General features: G+C 40.1%; 1 protein-coding gene across 7 annotated transcripts in view; it reads right to left on the minus strand.

Annotated features, from left to right (window-relative positions):
- The window catches only part of CHST9 (carbohydrate sulfotransferase 9), a 191,861-nt gene that overhangs the window by 103,227 nt on the left and 71,908 nt on the right, over positions 1-16,726 (minus strand). For all 7 annotated transcript variants that reach the window (XM_045505911.2, XM_074352192.1, XM_074352191.1 and 4 more), the window contains one exon: positions 14,470-14,508. In XM_045505911.2, coding sequence (XP_045361867.1) covers positions 14,470-14,508 — 39 coding nt within the window. The remainder of the gene's footprint in view (positions 1-14,469; positions 14,509-16,726) is intronic.

A 16,726-nucleotide genomic window follows, 5' to 3' on the forward strand; every position in this document is an offset into this window, starting at 1 on the left:
AACTTCTGGCTTGCCTTCTCTGGACTTCAGCTGCCTGGAAGACAATTTCCTAGTCCAAGTATCATCTGGAAATACAATGATCTACCCTCTCAACAGACTTTTAAGTGCACATACATTATTGTTGACTGCAGGTACAATGCTGTACTGTAGGACTGGAGAGCATCTTGCTGGACTGAAATTTTATGCCTGTTGATCAGTAACCCCCTTCCTCCCCTCTTCCCCCACCCCCCGGTAACCACCATTTCACTCTTTGATTCTATGACCTTGACTATTTTTGATGCCTCATATAAGTGGAGTCATGTAATATTTGTCTTTGGGGTCTGGGTTATTTTACGTAGCATAATGTCCTCATGGTTCCTCCATGTTGTTGCATGTCACAGAATTTCTTTCTTTTTGAAGGCTGAATAGTATTCCATTGCATGCATAGACTACATTTTCTTTATCCATTCATCTGTCAATGGACCTTTAGGTGTTTCCACATCTTGGCTATTGTGAATAACACGGCCTAGGGCATGGGAGAGCAAATTATCTCTTACACATTCTGGTTTCAATTCTTCTGGATAAGCACCCACAAGTGGGATTGTTGGACTATATGGTGGTTCTATTTTTAATTTTTTGAGGAACCTCCATACTGTTTTTCCATAGTGACTACACCACTTTGCATTCCCACCAGCAGGGTGTATGTAACTGCCAGAGAATTCAAAACCAAAGTCTCAGTTTCTGAATTCTTTCTTGTCCTGTTCCGTGGCCGCAGGTTTTGCTTTTTAGATGTGAGACTTGAACTCATGTCCAGTATTTCTTCATTGTAAGCTCTGGCTCCAAAAAGGAGCTATGCCCATAAAATAATGCACCTGATTTGGAAGGGTGTTTACATCATTCCTTCCCTTCTCTGCATTTTCAGGATTGTTTTGCTAACCAGCATGATCCACGTAAACCTTTTTCTTTTCATCTGAAATATAGTCTCTGTTTACACTGCTGACTCCCAAGTCTTAACTGTGTCGCTCACCTGAGCTCCAGATTAGACCTTGTTTGTACTCTTAACCTTTACACTGGACCGACTGAAAATAGAAAAATAGGAGCCTACTGAAGTAGATTACTTAAAATGAGAAAAACTAGTTAAAAGTTTTAAAATAAAGATGTTGTGCATTATCTACCTATATTCGCTCATAGGATCCAAAAGCACATGTGCCTCATGGCCGTGCAACAGTGTATATGATATAGTCCTGAAAGCAGATTGAATACAGATGCAGGATGATTCAAGTTGCTGAGAAGAGGGGAGTAAGGAGCATCGGTTCATCTGAAGGGACACAGAAGCAGCAGGAATCTTCCTCTGAAGGTAAGTCCCCAAGCTGAGGATGATTGGACTTGTTCCAGCTCTTCTTTCTCTCCAGTTTCAGGGAAGAAAGAAGAGGGATGGACAGTAAAACCAGAAACCCTTCTTCCCTCCTCTGCTTGCGTGAACTGCCAATCACCCAACACAACGATCACTGCTGGAAATACAATGTGACCTGGAGTTAGTTACATTGTAGGGTTTCTACAGAAGAAAAAACAAAGGCACTGCTGTCTCCCTTCCTTCCTTCCTTCCTTCCTTCCTTCCTTCCTTCCTTCCTTCCTTCCTTCCTTCCTTCCTTCCTTCCTTCGTTTCTTTCTTCAACATTTTACTATGAAAATTTCCAAACATACAGAAAAATGGAAAACCTTCATTTCTTGAGACCATATATTTCTCCCTCCATCAGATGGAGCCAAGTGGTCTCAGAACTCCCCCTCTACTGGGTGGGACCAGAAAATTCTAAACCTCTAACTGCCTGAGCAAAGGACTGGACCATTCATGATCACTTCTGACATTCTGGTCACCTTATCAGTTTCATCATACCTGCAGCTAGTTGATGACCCTTGTTAGACAACACCTGACTGCTTGTATCATTTAATTTATTTTAAATTTATTTTATTGTGGTAAGAACACCTAACATGAAGGAGATCTACCCTCTGAACGCATTTTTAAGTGTACAATAAAGTGTTGTTCACGACAGGTCAGTGCTGCACAGCAGATCTTCCCATGCATTACTTAAAAACAGGAGACAGTGAACTCCATCTTTCAAAGCCATCTAGTTTTTGCTTGTTTGGTTTTTTATAATCTCTCAATGACTCTGACAACTGCCAAGTTTAACTGTTTCCTGACATCATTAGAATACTAAGCATAGGACATTACTGGTCCTTTAATGTGAAACCAGGATCTAATCCAGATGTATTAGGAAGTTGTTACTTAAAGACTTCTGTTAGGGAGTTAAAAAGTATTCAGCTGATTCTCTCTCTTGATTTTCTTCCTCATGTGGAGGGGGCAAATGATTTTTTTCTTGTTTTTTTCAATAAATGCCGGAAAGGTAAATTCAATTCTAGGAATGCATTTACATTTTACTGTTAAAAAAATTCTGTACATTTGCATCAAATTAAATAAAGAAAGAAGATGTTAACATTCTACTATATTCAACAATCAAAAACACCATCCTGAATGATGTAGCCAAAACTCTTTACATGTTGGGTATTTTAGGCCCCAAATTATTTTAGCTAAACCAGTGCAGTGATTTTTAATATGGTCATTTAATTAACATTAAAAATACAGCAATAATTCATACTTATATATGAATTATGAGTTATATATTTGAATAAGAGTTTGTTTTTTTTTTTTTTTTTTTAGTTTACAGCGATGATTCTACAAACATGTTAATTAAGCCTACTTTGAATGGTTCGGCTTGACTTTTCACAAATGCCTTTATAATTTCCAGGAAGTCGATGCACAGCTGTCCCCCAGCACACAAAGACCGCTACTGTTTCCTGCTGCTGAGAAGGCCTGGCTAGGGCGGACACTAGGAAGGCATGTGGACACTAGGAAGGCTCACTTTGCGATTAAAAAAAAAAGGCGGGAGGGATAATTTAGAAGTTTGGGATCAACAGATACACACTACTATATATAAAATAGACAAACAGCAGGGACCTCCTGTACAGCACAGGGAACTATATTCAATATCCTGTAATAACCTATAATGGAAAAAGAATATATATATATGCATATATACATATAAAACTGAATCACTTTGCTGTATACCTGAAACTAACACAACATTGCAAATCAACTATACTTCAATGCAAAGTTTTGTTTTGAAAAAAAATTGAACATCCCATGACAGAGAAATTGTCATTCATATCCTATTATTTTCTAAGATTTAGAAGCCCCTATATTAATGGCAAATGAGTTACTGATAAATGTGCTTGACTGCAATTAAAAGAGATGCAACAGAGACTTGCGCTTAAGGCGTGAGATGCAATGTTAATGAAATCCTACAATCTCCTTTCAGTCCGATCTCCCCCAGTTGCTTCTGAAGGTAGACTCCCATTTCCAGTTGCATGTAGGCAGGTAGGAATTCCATATGAAAATAACATTCTTTCCCTGTATTTACATACACTTTTGAAAATAAACAGCAGAATACTGAGAATCAACAAGCACCAGAAAGGCCAAATTATTAAAGAAACAGTGATTTTTGTGCCTTGTTTTTAACATTGCAGTGACCTAAAAGGTAATATTCATTATCCGTTCAGGCAAACAGACTGATTCTGAGGCAACCAAGATTCATCCATAGCAAATCTGAAGGCAAAGTTCAAAAATTACCATCCCACCCCCCAAATACTCCAAATCATCAAATCAAAGAATTTTTAAAAATATGTTTGAGATTTTTCTCCATCTCAGATAGAACTTCGGTGCTGTGCCCTCGACTCACAGTAGCAAATAATAAATGTTCTTTTAATCTTCAACAAGTGAATGAATAAATGAATGACTTCACTTCCAAATTGAATTAGGATACAGGAATTAATATGCAGAACTAAGAAAGTTTGCATTAATTTCTGGCTAAGGAGGTGCTCATGGCTCCAGGGGTGGTTAAAAGATGATCCTCTGTACCCCAAATGCTCTGACTAGGGGGCTCAGACCCTTCTCACAAGTGTTCCCACTTCCCTGGTTTTCTCGTCCTCCCTTTGCAATTCCTTCCCACCATTCTCCAGGAATTCTTCCCTCAGGAAACTCACAGGACCATTTTCTGTGTGGGATGATTTAACAAAACCACTTGTAACTTCTTTGGTTGAACCAGTATTTACTTCTTTCAGGCCTGGTGGAAGGCCCCAGGGACAAAACAGAACCATACAAGCAACTTCTGTCTTTGTTTTCCAGACATTGTTCCATTTTATTCAAAACCAAGCTCAAGAAAGCAAGAACCAAGAACGTGCAAGGACCTCAGTCTCCGGACAGGCATTCCAGGACTGGGCATGTTGCCGATACAGGCTCACTCAGTCCGGTCCTGGTGCCATGACAGTGCCTGGAGAATGGAGAGCATTCAATAATGGAGAGTTTGCTAAATACATTTAGTAGCTCATCCAACATCTATGCATTCAGTGCTTACTATGCTCCAGGTGATAAGGCTATGCTGGTAAGAAGGAGATCCAAGTTCCCTGCCCTGGGTTGGGGGGACGTAGCCTAGAGCAGTGCTGTCCAACAGAACTTCCCATGGGGACGGAAATGTTCAGCTCTGCACGGTCCGCTGGGCGAGCCCCTGACCGAACACTTGCTCTGTGGCTAGTACAACTGAGGAACTGACTTGTAGACTTTAATTAATTTAAATTTAAATTAAAAAAACGAAGCAGTGTAAAACATGTTTCCATTAAACACAACTTTGTTGTTTGGGCAGGACTACAGTTTTCTTTAATGTGGTGTCTCGTGCACTGTGGATCTTCATTGTGTATCTGGCAAATGCAGAGTTTCTAGCATCTCATTTATCATTTTTTATATAGATTACAGGTTGAAATGATAATTTTTAATATACAGGGTTAAATAGCATTAATCTCATCTATTTCTTTTTACTTGTTTAAAATGTGGCTACTCAAAAATTTAAGTTTACATCTCTGTTTAGAATTGTATTTCTATTGGATCTAGAAGCAAGCAAGAGAGAGGGAACAAAACCAAATAAGCAAATAAATAATTATGAAATCTAGAGAATCTTACAAATCTAATCATTCTTTCTGCCTAGGTTAAAACCTTATAGGGTACCATATGATTCAATAATTTTAGTTCTGGCTGTATATTCAAAAGCATCAAAAGCAGAGTCTCAAAGAGGTATTTGTACACCCATGTTCATAGCAGCATCATTCTAATAGCCAAAAGGTGGAAGCAACCCAAATGCCTACTGATGGATGAGTGGATAAACAAAATTCAGTATATCCATACAACTGAATATTGCTCAGCCTTTTACGTAAAGGCAAGAAAATTCTGGCACATGCTACAGCATAGATAAATCTTGAAGACACTATGCTGAGTGGAAGAAGCCAGTCACAAAAAGACAAATATTATATAATTCTACTTACATGAGGTCCTAAGATAATCAAATCTGTAGAGACAGAAAGTAGAAGGGCGGCTGCCAGAGGTTAGGGGGAGGGAGAAAAGGGGAGTTGTTTAATAAGCACAGAGTTTCCGTTGTGCAACATGAAAAGCGTTCCGCGGACGCACGGTGGTGATGCTAGCTTAACAATGTGAAGATGCTCAGTGCCGCTGGACTGCACATTTGAAATGGTTAAGATGGTAAAATTTGTTATGTGTATTTTACTGTAATTAGAAACATTTTTAAAACCTTTACAGGGAAAATAACTATATTACTCCAGTAAGATTGAGGGCATTTCCAGGTATTATGAGTCAATGAAAAGCATTAAATTTAATATAGTTCATATTTACTGATCTATATGTCTTGGCATAAACATTTTCGAGTGGCAGGGAAGCCAGCAGATTAGATACAAAAATGGTCAAAGAAAACAATGGAAAAATGCACTAAATAAGGTCAGGTCTGAAGGTGGTGTTTAACAGAGAGCTGTGTTCTCAGAGAAGGCCTGGGTAGAATTGCATTTCAGGGATATTGTTGAGGAGGAAAAGAACACATCTGACTGAGAAATATAGACTGTTTCTGTGCAGTGAGAAATAAGAGATTTATAGTCATGCTAATAACTACATAGTGAAGATGTGTGAGCAAATGCAGGCAAGCAAAGAGATTCAAAAGCCACTCGGTGAGGACTCAGACAAGATAAAGACACCGAACAAAGGCATGGGCCACGGTCAGGATCATCTTCTATAAATAGTTCAAACGGAAGCTAAGACACTGATGATCACATTGAATAAAATTTAAATATGCTATGTGGAGTCAGTAATGCAGTAATTTACGGCCATTCATTAGCCCCTCAATGTGAATTAGTTGACTAGACGACTCAGCTGTTTCTGGAAGAGTCCCCCGGCCCCGCCCTTCCCCACACCTTGTACCTCCCCTGGTGGCTCTGTCTCCTTCTCCAGCTAAGGCTCTGCCCCTTTCAGAGTCCCTCCGATGGCCACTCAAGTCATAACCTCACTTCTGGGGTCAGCCGTCTTCGGCTGTTTCTTGTTTCCTCAGAGTCTCACGGCTTCTCTCCTGTGCTGCAAATCCTCTTGTCTGGGAATTTTCCAGTGAGATAATAGGACAATTTATACAACTGATGACTGTATTGCTCAGCTCCAGTGACTCCATTCACTTTAGCAGGTTTCTAGTTACACAGGGTACAAGTATATCATTTACAGTTGATTAAAATGTTTGTGATCATTTCTACTAAAAAAAAAAAAAAAAAAAAAGCAAGTTGGGCACCTGTCCCTTGGTTAGAAATACAAGTTCATTGTTTTCTTTGTGGGAAAATCTGGTACGACTTAAGGCTCCTTTCACAAGAACGCCTAAGGATCATGATATTCTGTTTCTGTGGGCTTTTTTTATCGTTTGTTAATATAAGTGCCACTTTCAACTAATCAAAGTACATGTTTACCTAGGATGCTCCATTCCCACATCAGGTCAGGTGAGAGTGTAGTTACTGTTCTACTGACTGATACACACACCTAGGTGCCCTTTGATGTGAATTCCACAGTAAATTCAAACCAGCATGAGCCTAATTTGGTTGAGGCTCCGCTCTGGCTCGTACCGCTTTAATGAGCTCCATCACAGAGCTCCTGAAAGTCCATTTTTTATTTGCATTCCTTTCCATTTTAATTGGGAGTTCCTTGTGGCTTTCTTACAGAATATGCAATTTAAGCCAAAAGCCCGAAGTAATTTTTGGCTAACAAAATTATGAAACTCTTCTTCATTTTTCTCTCCTGGATGAAAGAAACACAGACATGTTGCTCAAGAATCAACCTGGTTAAAAGTTTTCTCTTTTTCAGTTACACACCACATGGCTTTAAGGGGAAATCTTTTGTGATGCAGTGAAAGAGTATTTCTTCCCTGCTGCCTAAAGAAACCATGTTTCAAGTCTCAACTGTGTGCAGATAAGTCCTGCTCTGTGCACTATACTAGCAATCCAAATTAAACACGTGAGGGAATTTCAGAGAGTTGTATTTCTACCTATACTTTGATGATCTGGGTGATGTTGGCAATCTCTCCCACATTAGCTGTTTATCGTTACAGATTTCTTCAGCCTGCACACACATGCTGCTTTAAATGCAGTGTCACACAATGAAATTTAAGGGATTTTCAAAACAACGTGGCACAGCTGTGTTCATTCGTTCTCTAGCATAAATTCGACTAGCCGGAAAATGAAGTTTGTTTAAAAATAAACTCTTCAAGACTCCTTTTAATGAAAAGCTGGTGCAAATGTCTTCCAGGTTGTGGATGGAAACATGCATCTAAGATACCTTATTTCATTCAATGATAAATATTGCTCTGAAACCATAAACCCAGAGAGAATTGGTTATTTTTTTCTTTTACATTGATTTCATGAACATAGTTCAGAGAGCCAGTCCTTCAGAAAAGCTGTTTAAAAAAACAAACGGGCCAGAGATGGATTGCCTGCGAGGTGGAAGCAGAAAACTGGTAGCTTAGAACCAGAGGATGGATAAACGTGAGACATCGTTTATACCAACCTGAGCCACATGGGCACAGAATATGAGAAATGAATATTGTACTTATTTTTTCACTGAAGCCCTGGGGCTTGTTTTGGGTTGAATGTGGATCGCAGGTCTGGTTCAAGCCTCAACTTTGTTATCTGTTAGCTAACAGAGGGACCGTGGCCAAGCAGTGGGAAATGCAGAAGCTCTGCTCTCAGGCCGAGATCCGATCCGGTGGTGTGCTGGTCAGCCTTTAAGAACTGGCTCTCTGGTAACCAACCAACCCACATGGCTTTGTAATGTTTGCCAATTTCTGCGGTGTAAATGCTCCCACCACAGCCAGTTGAAGCTCCTCCACGACCTCACTGACCACAGAGCTGGGAACCGACACGCACACACGGTTCTCTCCTAACACCTCCCCGGAGACGACCAGCCGCTCCAGCAAGCCACCGCCTACGCGTCACTCCCGGCGCTGCCAGCTCACACACGGGGTCGAAGGCACGTTACTTCACTTCTCCACATCTCAGTTTTCCAATTTGTAAAATGTTGACCATGAACAAAGTTCACAAGGCCACTCTGGGAGTAAAACAGAAGGCACTGAGCACAGAGCCTGAAATAGCAGATCTCAGTGAACATCGACTCCCCCCTGACTTAATGACTGAACGATTCTGTCCTGTGTCTGTCTCTGTCTCTTTCTCCTCCTCTCCACGGGCAAACTCTCTGAAAGAACAAGTCTGCATTTGTTCTTAGTTGTTGTCTACTCCCTCACTCAACCCATCGCTATCTGGGTTTCCCTGACAGAACTCCTAAAAAAGGATTTCTTTGTGGTGACCAGCAGATTTTTTCCCCCAACTCCAAGGGACATTTTTCAGTGCTTATTTGATTTGATTGCTCTGTGGCATCTGACATGCTTGGCCAATCCCTCCTTCTTCTTCTGTCTTTCTCCCTCTCTTGGGTTCAGACACAGAGAACTCTGCTGATTCCCAGAGGACAACGCTGATGGACCTTTCTCAGGCTCTGGCCTCTGGTTTCTCTCACCGTGTTCTTTGTGAATGTCAGGGATTTTCCAAGGATGCGTCCTCGCCTCTTCCCTCCTCGAACCCCCACCTCCCTCTGGGCCAATTCATTTATAACCAGGGCTTCCACTCTTATCCAGGGGCCAACGACTTGAAAGGCAAGCCTGCATCTCAGACCTGTCTCTGGAGTTCCTGACTTGTGATGCCTGCTGTTTATTCAACATTCTTGACATTTCTGCCTCCGTTTCCCAGAGGTCACACTATAATCAACAAAGATAAGACACAACTTATCATTTCCCCACCAGACCTGTCCCTCCTCCTGGGCTCCCTACGCAGAGTGCACTGTTCATCTCATTTCTTGGGCTGGACACCTAGGAGTCATCCTCCTTTACCTCCCCTACCCAATCAAACGGGCAGTTCTATCTTGTAAATAATCTGCATTCCACTTCCTTAGCTCCCTCTCTAATGACACCGTGTGCCCGAAGACCCCTCAGACCTTCATCCTTGCATTCTTAGATACTTCAAGTGATGTACCACCTGATTTCCCTACCTCCAGTCAATTGCCCTTCCATTCACACTTCCTCTGGAGGGCGTTTATAAAACGCAAATAGATTATGTAATTCCTTGCCTTCCATCAGCTTCCCACAGCTACTGCATAAAGTCCACACTCCATGGGATGGAGTAATGGTCCTTGCTGATTCTGGCTCATGCTTACTTGTCTGGCCACATCTCTTGCCTCCTATCCATTTATGACTACACTCCAGTCTTATTAACCGCTAACCTTCCCCTCAGTAGGCCGTGCTTTTTCTTGTTTTTGGCTCTCTGGAAAGCCAGCCCTCTCCCCTTCTCTACCTATTAAATTCCAATTCTTTCTTCAAGGATCAGCTCAAGCCTCTCCTCTTCCATGAACGCTTCTTTGAAATCCTCATGACACCTTGTACGTGATTCCCTAAGAGGCACAATTCATGCTGTATTATAATCATCTGTATGTACTTGCTTTTCTCTCCCAGCTGAAAGTGGATGAATCAAAGCATTAATGCCGTGTCTTATTCATCACTGCATCTCTTTGTCAAGCACAAAGCCTGGACCATGAAAATGTTGATCAAATTGAACGTATCTACTTAAAAAGGCCTCCTCAGATTCCTTCTTTGCTCCTCTGTGGTGTCAAATGAGATGGAATCCAGACAAGAGTTTTTTTTTTTTTTTTAATTGAGATATAATCGACACACAACGTTATATTAGTTTTTAGTGTACAGCATAATGATTCAATATTTGTATATATTGCAATAAGTCTAGTTAACATTTTTCACTGTACATAGTTACAAATTTGTTTCTTTTTTTTCCCCGTGATGAGAACTTTTAAGATCTACTCTTTTAGCAACCTTCAAATATGCAATATAGTATTATTAAGGGACAAGAGTTTTTGCAAGCTACGAAGACGTTAAGATGGTAGGCGTTTTCAATCTTGAGTCTAATTGGAATAATGATTCTCAAAGTGAGGATAAAACATGAAGAATACTACAAAATATTAATGTCCAAGAAATGGTGGGCTTTTCAAGAATGATAGTTTACTTCAATGTGTTTGTTGTAACATAATCTGCCTGCTAGCTTCGTATGTTTAGTGTTGGTCACCAATAATTAAAACAATGACCAACTAGGTCTTTTCATGCTTATTTTGAGGATTTTTTTTGGATAGTGTACAAGAATTACAGCGAAAAGCACTACAAAACAGTAATTGCATCGAGAAAAATCATGCTAAATATGCATCCACTTGAATATTCGCATTCAATAAACGAATACCATACAAGTAAGTGAATATTCTATTCCCACACAGGTGGAAGAATGTATTCAGTATCTAACTTTTTAAAATCCGAATGGCTGCATATTCAATATGTGTTTAAAAGTTTCAAAATGGAAGTACTATTGCTGGTTTAGAACACTTCAAAGAAGCAAAAAGCTCATTAAAAAAATAAGTAGCTGGGGGAGGGTCTAGCTCAGTGGTAGAGCACATGCTTAGCACACTCAAGGTCCTGGGTTCAGTCCCCAGTACCTCCATTAAAAAAAAAAAAGTAAGTAGCAAGGACTGAGCTTACAAAGCAGATGCTCCACCATTTGCTGAATTTCCAATAATAAATTTCACCTTTTGAGTTGAGGGAAAAAATAACATTGTTCTTCTTTACTGGTAACTTTTCACAAATGATGCAAATGAAAACAGGATCTTTAACTTTGAGGATGTTCTAATGTCATAAATGAAAAGAATGCAACTTTGTTTTGAAATACTCCTTATCATCTCTACCGGTAACTCTTTATTATTCTCTGTCCACTGGAACTACTCTTTACTCAATACTTGACTGGATTTGAAAGTGTTCTCCTTTTAGGAAAAAATTGGAACAATACACATTTAGCAGATGGTGCCTCTACAGTCTACGTTTGTAAGCCTTCTAATATATCTTTTCCTAAATAATAATTTATGAAGCCCCTTTCTCTGTGAGAATTCTTCTTTGAATTTTTTGCTGGGTTGCTTTTTAAAGAAACAGGATTTCCTTGACCCCCAAAGAGATCTTTCTCCTGATAAGATAAAAATACTTCAAACTCAGTACAGATTTTATGTTATAATCTATGTAGTATGGCTGCTTCTTTTTTTTTTTTTTTCTTTTCTATTTTTCTGATGAGGAAATTGGGTCCTTCAAACAATCAAGGGCAAATAGATAACTGATGATATCAGTAATCTGCCTCCTGATATTTGACTATTTACCACTACGCAGCCATACATTTTTAGTATTATTTACCAACCCAAGTAGCCAACTTTAGCTTTGATGTTGCTGGCCATGTTGTATGAATTTGACATGGGTTTCCAAACTCAACATCAAGCGGCACATGCTTTGAATTATTTTTCAAAAATGGCTAAGCTTACCATAGCTTTTTTAAAAAAAATGACACCAGGTTATACATATCTCTTGTCACTCATTCCCAGCTGATCAAAAACAGCATCATATTTGTAACAACAGCCAGAGTTACAGTCAGGACGCAAACAACTTTCTCCCTAAAAGAAGCTAAACAGACTACAGAACAACTTTATTTCACAGTCTTAGCCCCATTAGCTATATGCTTTATGATGCAGCAACTCAGTCTAAAGTAATTTAGCTCAGCTTTGGAATATGACTCATTCAGTTATATAATAAGATGAGAGCCACTGAGAATTTTTGTGTTTATCCATATAGAGTAGAGCCATTTCAATAAAGTAATAACGGTAAGCAGAATCATAGACACAAAATTGGAAAGAACCAGAGGAACGATCCAACCAAACTCTTCATGAATCTCTTATCAACATCCCTTGCAGGTGATGGCCAAACTCTGTACAGCTTTACACACATAATCTCATTCTTCCCAGGCCTGGAGAGGTGCCCTTGTTACGAAGTTATTTTTTATTGTGAGAAAAACTTATCTCTGCGACTTTCATTCTTAGTGCAAGATTCTTTAAACAAAGAAGTAACCAACCAATGAGTGAGGGTCCTGGAAGTCCTTATTTTAATGAGGAATATTTTTGTCTACAATATTATTTTTCTAAATTCTTTCTCCCATAGCTGGGAGATGGAAGAGGATGTGGGGTGTATGGTCTAAATCAGCAGACAAGACATAGAATCTGAACAGAATAAACAACAAACGATATAAAGAAGTCCAGACAGGAAGTCAGAGCCAGAGATGCCCATGGTCTTGGTATCTCGGGAGCATACTTTTATCTAAAGGTGCAGATACTCAAACTAGCATCACAAAACACGGAGATATTTACGACTAATTGCCAAAGGTTATGCCCCGACTTTGAAAACTCAGACTATCTTTACAAATATAGATTTCCCGAGGGCAGGATTTGTGTTCTTTGAAATAACGAGGCGCCAAAAAAATTTCCCCCCATATTTGAGCTGTGTCCATTAGCTATCCTTGACTTCACTTTCCAACAGAAAGTTTCTTTCACATTCTCAAATAAATGGGACACACTGACAAGCTGTGAATCAGCTGGAGCAAATTAGCTTCACTAATAAAGGGAGTTTCCTCATAAATTTGGTGATTACTGTTTCCTATTGCCCTAAAAAGATTTTCCAATTATTGAAAAATATTTTATAAAGCAAAACACTCAACACAGTATCAAAGTGACTTGCATTTTGATTTGGAAAGAAAGCTTAGGATGGTGGGACACTGGAGAGAAAAAATAATGAAGAAAATCTGAGCTCTTTTCCTGCCTCTGTCTCTAGTCCTTGTGTCACCTTGGTCACACAGCATATTAGAATCCATGAGCATGGGGGGAATTTAAAGAGGCATCTGGTTTAGCACTTTGGCCAATTTAGCTTTCTTCCCAACTATAAAGTTTCTTCACGCCCATACCTAGAGGATAGCATTTTAGGAACAGCATAAATAATTTTCCCCCAAGGAGCAATAAGGGCGGTAATCGCATCTGTGAGGCCACCAGACACCTCGTCTTCACTTTTTTGTTGTCATTGCTAAGGCATTCATGATCAGGTTTTAAAAGAGTCTCAAGGAGAATACAAACACTAATATTTAAGAGGGAAAGCATGCATCTAGTAAAGTGCCCAGTTGTCTGAGATGAATGCTAAGGTTGAGGAGGAGGACAGATAGATAATTGTTTATATATTTTTGATTAAAACAGATTTTTGTCTTCCATTGACTCCACTGGAAACACACCTAATACACTGCTAACCAGACCAAAAAGTCAAAAGAAGGTAACGTTTGGGAGCAACGTGTCTTTGTGTTGGTGGCTCTCACATATCATAGAATAACAGGTTGGTGGACACACTTGGGAAAGGTGACGAGCATAGGTATATATACCAAATTAGAGCCTCTAGGTCTACTGGCAATTTTAGGGTATTAGGAGCTGCAAGATTGCCCTTATGCAAAGATTTACTTGGTAAGTGAAAACTGATCTTACCGCATGACTTCAAGCCAAAAGCCAAGTGATGAAAATATGAAAATGTAAAACCTTATTTTTGTATTAGATAGCTAACATTGGCCCCTACTATGTGAGACGGCGCTGTGCCAGCATCATTCCCTTCTGGATATATATTCGGTTTAGAAGTCACATGCTTCTTAAAATTCCTCCAAAATGTAAAGATTCTTCTTGGTTAAGCAGTGGACACTGTCTTGAAAGACATTAACTACATAAATGGCTTTAAGAAAAATAACTGAGACTCACAGATACTTGGGAAAAATGAAATGGCTGTCAATGATTATGACCTTCATATTTTGAAATCAGTAATAATGGAAAAATCAAAGGACATTCTGTAGCATTTTTGTTTGAATAGAAAGAATGAAAAGGACATGATTGATGTGAAAGAGGAAAAAAAACCCCTCAATGTATTCATTTATTTTAATTAATTTTAAATCAACCCATTCTAGGACTATGAACTGTTCTATTTTTACGTGAGTTTTTGAATACTAAATTGCAAACAGATTTTTTTAAAGGTGGAAGTAAAAACATGAAGTAAAGCTGAGGCCAATTAGTCAAAATCTTACCTGAAGTCGCTCTTTGTTCTCTTCTCTTCCCCACTCTCCCTGAAACAAGAAGGCAGATCAGTTACAATGAGCGGCCATGAAAACATGATGTAACCAAGATGGACGCCCAGCCCAGTTTACGGCAAATCCCAGATCGTCTCTGCTCCAGCCATGTCCAGCCTGCTTCTAGAGATGACTGGGCATAGCCGAAAGGGGTGAAAGGTGTTCTCAAATCAATTCATGGAAGTAAAAAGTAAATGAGTATGCGTCACATATGCTGCTGGGTTTTAAAAATCCAGTTAATAAGAGTCATTTACTCAACAATAAGCCGACAAGCTGCTAATCCCCATGGAACGAAAAACACACCGTTCTAGGTGGGAGCAAACACCTGCATAACATAAGACCACGGCCTCTTACAACCTCCTAGGGGAGATAAAGAACAGACAATACAACCTGAAATGAGATGTGCTTCCAAAGGGTACACATGTTTAAAGATATGAGAGGATGAAACAACTACTTTAAGAAATAAAGGGGTGCCCATGAAGTTATGGAGAAAATGGTATTTGATTTGGCCCTTGGGAGATACGTATGATTTGGGGAATCTGAAAAAGGGGAAGGATTGATTCTCGGCAAAGAAATAGTATGGGCCGTGTGAGACAAGGCTATCTCAGCAAGAAGAGTCTGCGTAGGGCTTGCTTTGAGAACCTGAAAGACAGCAGTTTTGAGCAGGATGAGAGCGACCCTAGAGGTTAGGCAGAGGGGCAAGAGGTTATGGACTGAGTATGTCAGCAGGGGCGGAGAGCAGGGAAGATGGATGTAAGAGAGGGCAGGAAGGCAGAGCTTACGGGGCCCAGGGAGGGCCTTGTACAAAATGTGAAGAGCAAGGGAGGCGGAACGGTCAGGACGAATGTTTATCTAGGTGACTTGCGGTGTGGTGTTGCAATCCGGGGAAACAGTAAAAAGCGATGGGGGCACAGGAATGAGGCGTTCTGTTTTAGACTTAAGGAGCTGGAAGTGCTAAAGGGACACGGAGCTTGTGAGAGAGATCAGAACTGAAATTACAGATGCAGAGAATGTCCATCTTGAGAAGATGGCTGGAGTGGAAGGGGGAAATGGGAACGTAAAAGCAGGCAGAACAGAGGGCTGGGCTGGAAACAAAAATGCTACTCTTGTTTTGTGATGTAGGACCATGAGAAGACAGAAGAAGAAGCAGAGATCCACGGAGATCAACAGAACACAGTTGTTCATGGACCACAAATCAAGTTTTAGGAAGTATGGGGGATACCAACGGCATCCCATACTGCTGAGTTTCCGTGGCTGTTGTGAGATAGAGATTGTGAGAACAGTTTTAGCGGAGCTGCGGTAGGGAACACCAGAGAGGCTGCAAGGCCTGGAAGAGTAGTGGGTGATGAGGAAGACGGGGCTGAGGAAGTGTCTTCTTGTTCACAATACGTGCCAGCACGAAAATGAGTGAGACGCGGCAATACTTTGAGCAGGAGTTAAGTCAGGGTTCCTGGGACACTTCAACATGTTTATGGGCCTAAATCAGAAACTTTGCACCAGAGCAGTGGTGTGTGTCAACACCACAGCTGAGGTGACAGAGACTTGGTTTTGAGACGAGTAAGCGAGGGCCACCCTTCCAGCCATCACTTCCCTGTCAGCCACCAATTTTTCACAGACGGAGCCGCTTACTGAGCATTTACAGAAGCTGTATGTAAACTTTATCGAAGTTTTTCTACCAGCCCTTTACGTCTTTCAAAATCCTAAACCATAAGGTGGAAAATGTACAATCTTTCACTCATGCAGCTGCCCAAAGTGTAGAATTCAGCTAACTGGCATCTTGATTAATGGCACATTCCATTCACTCGGGTGATTACCAGAGGACTTGTTTGATGCAATTTATTTCAATGATTCAAACAGATAAACGGCATCAATCGTCCGTTTAAAGGCTTCATTCATTACCAAGTGTGATGGGGCACCTCCTCATCTGAGACTTGTCTTGGGCAAGCCACTGAAAATTATTTTTGATGATCCATTTTTGTATACTAGGGGCTCTCAAACATTTTCATGAATGTTAAAAAATGTTATTCATGTCCTGAATTAAAAATAAAGTATATAAAAAAGATTAAAAAACAAAAAACCCATCTCTTTGGAAAGTCTTTAACTTGTGTAAGAATGACTCATAAATCCTGAAAGTTGACAAGAAATGTAATGAAGGTAAATAATAGGGTGTGGTAGTCAGCCTCCAAGGTGACCCGACGGTCCTCGTGACCCTCCT

Source organism: Camelus bactrianus, chromosome 24 (assembly GCF_048773025.1).
Source record: "Camelus bactrianus isolate YW-2024 breed Bactrian camel chromosome 24, ASM4877302v1, whole genome shotgun sequence".
NCBI classification, from domain to species: Eukaryota; Metazoa; Chordata; class Mammalia; order Artiodactyla; family Camelidae; genus Camelus; species Camelus bactrianus.